This window comes from Azolla caroliniana, unplaced genomic scaffold (genome assembly GCF_043228905.1).
Source record: "Azolla caroliniana isolate FFs.n. ecotype wild unplaced genomic scaffold, voAzoCaro1.0.p SCAF_9, whole genome shotgun sequence".
NCBI lineage: Eukaryota > Viridiplantae > Streptophyta > Polypodiopsida > Salviniales > Salviniaceae > Azolla > Azolla caroliniana.
The window spans coordinates 16,006,519-16,016,885 of NW_028230444.1; the positions used below are offsets into that span (position 1 = coordinate 16,006,519).

General features: G+C 37.9%; 1 protein-coding gene across 2 annotated transcripts; it reads right to left on the reverse strand.

The window, feature by feature from the left end:
* Positions 1-1,161: 1,161 nt before the first annotated feature.
* On the reverse strand, positions 1,162-4,912 carry LOC147860253 (uncharacterized). 2 transcript variants are annotated; one of them, XM_087325061.1, is made up of 5 exons: positions 4,749-4,912; positions 4,265-4,376; positions 4,045-4,106; positions 3,343-3,519; positions 1,162-3,031 (listed from the first exon to the last, which is right to left on the reverse strand). In XM_087325061.1, the coding sequence occupies exons 1-5, from the start codon at positions 4,851-4,853 to the stop codon at positions 1,877-1,879; spliced, it is 1,611 nt and encodes a 536-aa protein (XP_087181187.1). In that variant the 5' UTR covers positions 4,854-4,912; the 3' UTR covers positions 1,162-1,876. The 2 variants fall into 2 exon arrangements, with proteins under 2 accessions (XP_087181187.1, XP_087181188.1); XM_087325062.1 differs by lacking the exon at positions 4,045-4,106 and having other exon boundaries at positions 4,749-4,902.
* Between the last annotated feature and the right edge of the window lie 5,455 nt (positions 4,913-10,367).

A 10,367-nucleotide genomic window follows, 5' to 3' on the forward strand; every position in this document is an offset into this window, starting at 1 on the left:
AGGTTCTCATTGTGCGTTGCATAGTATCAAAGAACAAATGTTCTCAACTTGCACCGTGTTTGGTGGACCCAATTATGATTTTATTTCTTGCTTTCTTATTGCATCATTTCTTTTTCTATCTTCTACTTCACATATGAATGCTTGAATGAAGTTATTATTGTTTTCTTTGTGGTTCCAATTTCTTGTGAAGAAAAACTTCGTCCTTTAATTCCTCTTTGATCACATTGCTTCTTTCTAAATGGATGTTCAATATGAGCACATTTGTTGCAATGTCGACGAATGATTGTATTTGTTGTGATTTCTACCAATCGTCGTAGAGGAAAATCATTCCTCATGGGTAACTTTTGGATTTTCAATTCGTGATAATTGCCTTTGTGATGTTTCATTGATGTTGCCATAGCCATATGACTAACTTCAAAGAGGTCATTTGGTCTCTTTTGTCACAATTCATCACGTTTGATTTTTTTTCTATTAGATTATTTATATTGAGATTCGTTTTCATCACCGTAAATACTTAATCCTTATGACGGTGATAAAACATGAGAGTAATGCACCTATGAGCTTTTCACATTTTGCTATCTCATCAATAATGTTACGCACCATGATTGCAACATCTAACTTGTCTTTGCTAATAAAAAATGAAGATGTTAATAGATTCTACTTCACGCATCTCCATGTTCATCAATATTCGATATGAGAAGATTTTAGTGGTAGAGTCAAAGGGCCGGTGTAATTGATTCAAGTATCCCCACATTGCTTCAATCACTTAGATGCATTATTATCTCTATCCTTGCATCTAGCTAAGGTCTTTACTTTTCTACTCACGATGTGCCTGAACCCATTTACAATTTCTTTGAGATTTGTTATCTCTAGATATGTTCTCATTTTCCCCATTCAAAAATCGTGCAATGTGAGTTTCTCCACCCACCACATTTCCCCATTGCTCGTGCACAAATAGGTATCAAGCCTTTATCCAAAGGTGGAGATTAAGTAATGAAAAGATAAATTGCAAAATTATGAATATGAAAATACTAAGTGCGGAGCGTGCATCGTGCACTCAGCATAACAATGGTCAAGGTGTGCCACTAACTAGATTTGAGCATTGCAAAATTACACTAATAAAAATAATGAAAGAGGATTAGCTTATTTCCCAGCTGAATCGTGTCAAGAGGTTAAGTTGGTGCTATTTATGATGCCAAAACCAAAGAGGAGATTGCAGCCAAATTACAAGTGGCCATCCTCTGCATATACTCAAAAATAGTCTAGAATCCTAGAGAATCCAAAATTAGTGAAAATGGCAAGCACAGATATACCGAACTAATCTCGAGGATAAGCTGATCTGAGCTCATCAACAAGTACAAAGATGTCTTTTGCAAGGCACCTAAAATGGGGCTAGTCTCAACTGTGATGGTTAATTAATTATTCCCCAAAAAATTGATGGAAAGCTTTTAAGAGTTGTGTTCTGATCCTAGATGGCACACACGCTTCTGATTGCCTCGAACAAAAGGGTGGAAAGCTTAGGAATTGCGTGAAGACTAGTGAAAGTCCGTCACGAGGAAACCCCAAAGAAAGGGAAAAAGAAAACTTGCTACTTCTTATCAAACAGCACAATGACATTTGTGATTATCCACATTAAAACCCACATCTTGAATTTAAATCCCATATGTTTCCTTGCCAAATTAAATATACCCTCATTTTTTTCTCTATGTATGATGCAAAGAAAATAGATAAATAGACATAGCAAGGTTCCAACTGGGGTTGGAATCTCTCTATTTTATGATTTTCATGCTGCAATGTAAACGAGCCACCAAAGAGAGGAAGAGATTCATCTCTTGTATATTGAAAGAAGATTGATTGATGTAAAACATTGAAAGTACTACATGGCAAGAGGAGGCCTCTTGTATGGAACAAATCCAGCACCACTATATCTTGAACATGCTATTGGTCTAGAAATCATTTGATTTCCATCAGGTTTTGCTTTTGCTTTTGTTCTCATATTAGTAAAGGCTGATCTATCATTCCCTGGTCTATTCTCTTGAAACATGAGAGAAAATGGCAAAGTGGGTCTGTTATCAATCTCATGGGAATCCCTTTCTCTGTGTTCTTCATTGTTACTGCTTATACCTACTCCAATTGAATTATCGACCTCAGGTGATACTTGACTTTGCAGGGTTGATCTAAAATTACATACATACTCATCACTCACTCTTCCACCATCATCAAACACACTGGACCTTTTGAGCCTCTTTGTCACTGATGGTTCATCGGAACTAGTTCTACCACAACATGATAAATTTCTGGTGCCTGAGGCCATGTCAAAGCGTTGATCAGAGCTAGAATCCTCGGCATTACGATGCTCATTCTCACTATTCCTTTGGGCACTGCATTTACTATTATTAACATTATCATTATTATTGCCCATCACCTTTCTCGAGTTGCATGTAGTCGCTGGCAATTGAGGCCTAAAAGAGCCCATAAGAGCTGTTGGGCTATACAACAAGTTCACATTGTTGTTAAAACCAGATAAAGAACTATGCATGGATGACCAGGCTGATGCTATAAAAGCATGAGAGGCAGCATGATCAAAAGCATTCATATCATCACCATCAACATCACCATCCTTGGACGTGGCATATTGACCGAAACTGTATGGCCAATACATTGGAAATGGCATCATAGAGTTTAAAGCAGGTAGATATGATTGGCTTGGAAACTGTTGCGATGTCTGTGATTCCATAGAAATGCTAGTAGAATTTGCTGCATTAGGTGTTTGGCCATCCTCATCACAGTCAAGATTGGAAGTTACAGATTGATGAACAAGTTCCGTTTCATCATCGGATACGCCAGATTTGGTGTTGCTAATGGGTTGCAGTATAGTGCTAGAGATCTCCCCGGCTTCCATTGACATGTGATCTGTTCCCGTTGAAACCTCTGACTTAGGAGAATATTCACTTTCATTCTCCGGAATGACAAAACTTTTACCGAATAACCGGAGTTTTGTTTCAGTTAATCCAGTTATTTCTTTTAGTACCTAGTACATAGCAACAAATTGTACTTTTAAGAGTTTTTCATCTTCAATTACTATGAAAAAACAGGCAGGTCTCATGAGACCAAGCCATCTTATTAATATGCAACTATTCTCAATACATTCTCCTAAATCAAGATCTCTATGCTACCATGGTAAAACAAAAATAAAAACATTAGAACCAAATAGAAATTACTAATCATGCTTGAAAACAAAGTACAAAATTTTAAGTCATTAATTGAGCAATGAACCATGCTTTAGTCAATCTTACTTTTGTTAACAAATATATAAAAGGCATTTGCACATTGAAGACAAACCTCAATAGGTGATGAGTCTGTGTCTTCAACTAATCGATAAGGCGTTGAGTGTGAATTCCCTTCTTTACGAGGATATGGGTGATTTGATCGTCTTTTTGGACGTGGTGGTGGTATTTCAATCTCTCCCGAGCTTCCATGATTTATTGAACACCCACCTATTGCACTCTCTCTCTCCATCTAAATACACAGAAATCATATCAAAGAAGAGGATGTCAGTTCTGAAACACTGGTAGTTCTAGCACACAAGCAATGGCTAGGATCCATATCTTATAAAACAGAAACTTGAATCCAATATCCAATGATGTTTCTCCATTCTTATGTTAAGCAAAAGGGAACATAAGAGTATGTGTTATACTGGTGCCTAATTAATTTGTGCTTGAAAAACTTGAAGACAAAATGATTTGATGTTTCTAATAAGGCTAATATAAAGAATTTCCTCTTAGTTGCTTCAAAATCTGACTAACCGAAGCTTCATTTGATCGAGGAGAGAAGTAAAATATCTTCATAAAAGATTATTTGTCCAAATCTTTTAAGGGCTATGAGGAGTTTCATTTTGGAATGCTCTGTATTTTCGAAATGCTTAACCAAGTCACATGTATGATTTACTCATTGCTTGAGATTTTTTTAGTAGTTTTTATTGATCAATACACACATACACATACATTTATATATAGCATATGAATCATAGTGATTGGAAGAAACCTTTGAGAAGAACTTTTGTGCGTGGCTTCGTATTTGAATTGTTGTTTTCGTGCCAATGTGTTCTACACAAGGGTAGATGTAGCACATTCACTTTAAATCCATAAAATGAAATACTTTCACCACATATCATCTCTCCCTCTCCCTCTCCCTCTCTATTCATGTATCTATCTATCTATCTCCAAATAACTAATATACATACATGCATACCCAAATAACTAACCTTCAATACATCGCCAAGCGCGACCATAGAGCTTTAATGCTTCCAGGAACTTGTGATGTTCATCTTCTGACCATTTCTCTCTTTGTTTAGAGATGGTGTAAGGTTTCCTAACCTATTTTTGGATACAAAAAAACAGATCTGTGAGAGGTTTCACAGGGATAGATTTTAAGCTTCACATGAAATTCTGTCTCAAAATTCAAAGAAATGCCCAAGAAACTTTGCAATTTAAAAACTAACAATATTCAACGATAGGATGTTTGAGGTGGGAAACTCGGAAATACCCCTGGGTCTTTTGAATTTTTTCCATTCCCCGCATTCTCATTGTTTTCCCATGCCGACACTGGCCCCAAACAGGGTTTGACGAAAGGGCATTTGGGTAAAAACAAGGAGAACTAGGGGGCCTCCAAACTCCGGGGGGGTATTTCGGAGGGTTTTATTTTCCCTGCATATTAATTTGATGGGATTACTAGATGGATATTTTTACCTTGATTGCGTTATCGTTAGGAGGAGTGGGAAGTTCAGTTCCTTTGATTTTCATCAGACCATTTACAGAATTCACCATAGACGGAGACGATATTCGGAAACTCATAATCCTTCTTTTGTTGGCAGCTTATCTGAACAGAATTTTGTAAAAACACAGGGGGGAAAAAAACCAAAGATCAATACAAGACAAGCAAGATGAGGAAATCTTTCTTTTCAAGAATGATCTGAACATGGACAGGTACGCAGATCAAGTTTTCAATCCCGTGTTGAAAACGACATGATTTATGTGAAAATCGAGAATGAAAACAGAGAAGAAAGAATAAAATATACCGGGTCATTTCTGTTTTCCCTTTTTCTGTTCCAATTTGTTTTTTAATTTTACTTTTTTTAGGGTTCCGTTGTCTGGCTCAAAGAAACGAGAGAGAACAAGAACTCAAAGATTTGGGGAAAACAAGAGAAGGAGAAGGAGAATGGGAATTAGGTGGGGAGGTGCATACCAGAAGGTCGGGATGCCAGATCGATGATGAGAATCGTTGAGGCCCAAGGAAGGAGGCGACGATGGTGATGGTGAGGATGGAAGGGAGGGGGGGGACAAAGAACAGAAAGATTAAGAGCAGCAGAAGAAGAAAAGAACAGATGAAGATCAGAAGAAGAAGAAGAAGAACAGAAGAACAGATGAAGATCAGAAGAAGAAGAAGAAGAAGAAGAGATTGAGAGAAGAAGAAGAAGAAGAAACGAATGGAAATGGAAGCAGAAAGAAACACAGAAGAAGAAGAAGAAGAAGCAGAAGCAGAGGAAAAATAAAAAAGCGAAATGAAAAATATAAAAACGAAAAATAAAAATCTGGAGGAAGAAAAAAAAGGGCCGAAAAAAAGAGAAAAAGGTAAAAGGCGCTTTTGCCACGTCAGATCCCGAGCCGCGAAAAAGCGCCCGCACTTCAGCCGTCCGATCCAGCCCGCCCCGCCTCGAGATGCCGCCACGTGTGGCTGACGTGGCGGGGGCCCCCCCGCGGAGCAATCCAGGCCATAACAAACTGCCACGTAGGATGGAGCACTTTTGGAGCCCTGCCACGTCATCAGGAATTTCGCTTTTTGTTGTGCACCACATGAAATGAACCCCTCTCTCTCTCTCTCTCTCTCTCTCTCTCTCTCTCTCTCTCTCTCTCTCTCTCTCTCTCTCTCTCTCCTTTTTCTTATGTGTGTGTGTGTGGGGGGAGGGTGTGGATATTTTTGTGGCTTCTCTTTGCCACCATTTGTCCATTCCTTTTTTTATGGGGCCTCGACCTTATCCGCCGCATCGACCACACGTTCTCTCTTTCTCAACCTCTCGCACATATATACCCACTCTCGCTACATCTGCTTGCCTCCGTGTTGTGTACATGTGTGTGTCCGAGAGAGAGAGAGAGAGAGAGAGAGAGAGAGAGAGAGAGAGCATCCACATGCAATCAATGCACATGCACTACGTACTTTCTGGGTCCCGCTCCTCCCTCCCCCCCAACAAATGTATAAAACATCGGCACCATTGGTATTTGCATATTTGACCCGCAAATGAGTACTAAGCATACATGCGCACGCAAATGTCCGTTCGCCCACCTGCCCATCTGAATGATTGCCTACCTCTACCTCTACCTCAACTCGTAAACATGGAGCCCCACCTGATGGCCCATATGTCTCCCTTACAAACATGCACCAATGCATTATTCGTTGTCATCATCTCTGTAGTTATGATAAGGGAGGGAAGTTGAGGTGCTTCATGCTCATTGCCTCAACCTCAATTCATAAAAGTGGGACCTGATCTCACGGCCTATTTGTCTCCCTTGTAAATGTGCAACATGTGTTAGTTGTCATCATCCCCATAGTTATAAATGACATTTGATGGAAGATGTGTGTTACCTTAATGCATTTGCTTCATTGCCAGGAATGTTGTTGGACATCATGCATCCCGTATGTCAATATATGGTCTTTGATTTTTTTTGTTATCTACCATTGGTCGTGGTTCTAGTGATCGGTTGCCTTTTGGCATAAAGGTCTTCCCCGAATATTGGTTTCATATTTGTAAGTGTAAGATACATATTAAATAACACTTCAATTACTATGTGTTTACCTACTTGTATCCTCTCTAAGGTCGTACTAATAATTCAATTTACACATCATCGTTGATCAAGATGGTATATTGTGCACAATTTTTCTTCAAGTTACATTATTAATGAGAGCCTCACATATGAAGTGGGAATAAGCCATACGTTTCTCATGATTCATCCATTATTAGGATACATGTAGAGACAAAGAATACCCTCATCCAAAGAGTGCGAAAGGCGACAATGAAGTGGATATGATATACTACCATATCATGTCTTTTGTATATATGGGATGATTCTCTTGACCCTTTCTTTTAGTTTATCCATTCAAAAGCAATAAATAACCTCTTCTAAAGGCGACTTTTCAACAACATTTTGATGTCTTAAATGAAATGTATGTAGCGTTTTTTTTTTTATCAACAAGTTGGATCGATTTATTTGTGTTTTGGGTAAAGCATGTATGTAAGAGAACAACGGTTCTCAAAACTTGTCATGAATATGAAAATATAACTAGAGAATTATTATAGATTTTTTTTTAAAGCATGATAGCATAAGATGGTGTTGACGTTTGTTTCATATTGATCAAGGTATTAGTATAAGAATAATTACTATAAGAAAATAGAAAATAGAAATATGTCTCGAATAGAACAAAAGAAAATTGTGCTAAAGGGGGTTTATGGTCTTCAAGATATGTAACCCGTATACTAGATGTTATCACCAAGGTCTCCATCCCATTATCACGTGACTTATTGTGAATGTTCATGACTACACACCAACATCTAAATCGTAGCGTGAATTAATTTCCAAAGTTATGTCAATTTTATTAAGAGGATTGGTCTCGAGTGCTTGTCGCCAACCACATACTACGCATAGAATTTGTCGAAATATGTTTGATGAGTTGGAAGTGAAGAAATATTATTTCTTTTGTACCAGGTTGAACGTTTACAAATAGTCAAAAAAATCCATGAATATAATTTTGTTGGAGGAAGTAAGAGGTGTTTGATTAAATGAGATTTTTGGCAATTAAAGGGAGAGGTTGAAGGGTTAGAATTCTTCGGGAGACATTGTCTCATCTAGGAATTTAGCAAGGCATTTATAAAAAGAAAACACATCATACCATGGGCTCAAATGATGAGCAAGAAACCACGGGAACCAATCGGGTGGCACCCATGTAAATGATCATTTGCGACATCTTCAATCACCTTACCTATAGTAAAAATGAGAACCAGTTTAGCTCTTACCTTCAACAAAATTTAGTTTCCTTCAATTTTGTTACGTGGAGACTAGTGAATGACCGTGGGAATAAGTAAACATAATCCTTGTGCATTTATTGCTATGCATATGGGGCATTTGTCCACCACTTATGTCGAGTGGGTGTTCCATTTATTACTTCCCCACTATTGACCATTGGGGTCAATGACCATGATTAGAGAGCTCTTGTAAAACACATAGACAATACGTGGTGACCATGACATGTCGCTCATCTTGTAGTGGGTGAGCGTAATGTATGTCATTCAAATTTGTTGACTCTATTTCCATTATCAACAACCCCCTCCTCACGAGTCACATGTATGCATGCCACCACTAGAAATATAGCACCTTGGGTTCATGGAGTTTTTTACCACGCAACACTAGGAAAACTGTGTGAAGCTATGTGTGGTTTGTAGAAAACTAGTGTCGACTTTGCATTGGAAGTCAATACCACATGCTAATAATAGCCAATAAATCCTAGTAGTGTGAGTCACAACTTTTGAAATAAGGAAATACTATTATCCAAAAGGGAGTTCAAAATTCCCCTTGTTGATATTCTAAGAGCAATAAGAGTGAATGAAAGACAACTGTTGAGAATCGAACCCAACTTCCCGAATGAAGTGCTTTCACACTAGTAGTGGACACATTGGGCTAGTTTTGTAAATAACAGAAAGGAAAGTTGCCCTAGACTAGTTGGTATTTAAACCAACCTTTTGTAACTTAATTATTGTTGGATGTAAACATATTTTTCAGTAATACAACTTCTTGTTCTAAGCTCTCTCTCTCTCTCTCTCTCTCTCTTCTTCTTCTTCTTCTTCTTCTTCTTCTTTTCGTAAATAATGGCTTTCATTACGAAAGAAAAAACACCACCATGACTAACTTACAACAAACTATAGAACCCCTTCTATCTGGGGATCTAAAGAAAACTATGACACCAAACTCAATGCCACCCTACACACCAATTCAAATGGTGAATATGATGATATGTGACCTTGCAGAGTTCTCTCTCTTCCTGGTTGAGATTTCGTGACTTCTCTAGCACTGTTAATTGCCACAAAAGAAGTCCTTTTAACTTTAGACCATATTTTCTCACCCCCACTTGCGAATAAAAAATGAAGGCATTCTGCATATTCCAATTGAACCATAGCCCCCAATACCTCAAGAACTCAATTTTTTTTTGAGAATGAGGCATTGGTTCATTGTTTGCCATATGTGCAAAAACCCAATTGAAGGAAGATAGACGTACTCCGGTTAGAGACATCCACACTAAACTGATACACCTCCAAAGCATCCTTGCCATCGGGCAGGAAATAAATCGATGCCTACTATGTTCCAATTCTACCGAACAAAAGAAACACAATCCTTTAGTAATGTTTCTTTTTTTTAATGCATCCCCCAATGGTAAAGCTCCAATCATAACTCTCCAAACAAATACCTTGGTTCGTAGCGTTAATTGAGAACACCAACTTGCCTTGATCACATGAAGCCACCAAGTAATGGGCTTATGAAACCCCCATATCGTTATAACCCTTTCTTCCAACCACTTATGTTTGTTAATCAACGTGTGATAAGCAACATTTGTTGAGATCATAGTCAATCTCTTATTTCCAACAAACCTCCAATCAAGCTCTTGAGATCGCCTATCTAAATAAGGATTTGGCTCATACGAAGATAGTATTTGTTGCAACTTATCCCAAATAAAGGTATAACCTTTTGGAATACGAAATGTTGATCTGATTGTTCGAAAAGTCATTAATCTTCTTCGTGACACCAACACAACATCCTTAATTGTTACCAAACCCAATCTAGCCATCTGATTAAATTGAAAGTTAAAAATTTGCTTACCTTCCCACTTCAACAACCTTGATGTCGCCAAAACCTCCATTTGTAATGAATTGGCAAATCTCCTTTCTTGTGGGGGATGCCATTCCACAAAATCTAACATACTTTGCCATGATGTCAACAAATGATCAACTATCATAGACCCTGCACATTTGACATCCCTATCATAATTAATTACATTCCACCAATTTGCTTCAACCTTCATGTTTCCAAGCTTTATTCCGTTCTTCTCTATAAAGTATGCCACCATTTCTGTCCAAGGTTGTACACCTTCAAACATAAATCGAATGAAAAAAGCTCTCTCTCTCTCTCTCTCTCTCTCTCTCTCTATATATATATATATATATATATATATATATATATATATGTTTGTCTTACATACACTTGCACACACACAATTCATCTTTGTTACACAGTATCACCTACGCCTCTCATTTCTTTACATGGCAT

Excerpts from the sequence above, each read along its gene's own strand:
- LOC147860253 (XM_087325061.1), bottom strand. The coding sequence starts at position 4,853 with ATGAGTTTCCGAATATCGTCTCCGTCTATGGTGAATTCTGTAAATGGT. Across the intron at positions 4,377-4,748 it reads CTAACGATAACGCAATCAAG|GTTAGGAAACCTTACACCAT; the intron begins GTAAAAATATCC and ends ATCCAAAAATAG. Across the intron at positions 3,032-3,342 it reads CAGACTCATCACCTATTGAG|GTACTAAAAGAAATAACTGG; the intron begins GTTTGTCTTCAA and ends GCTATGTACTAG.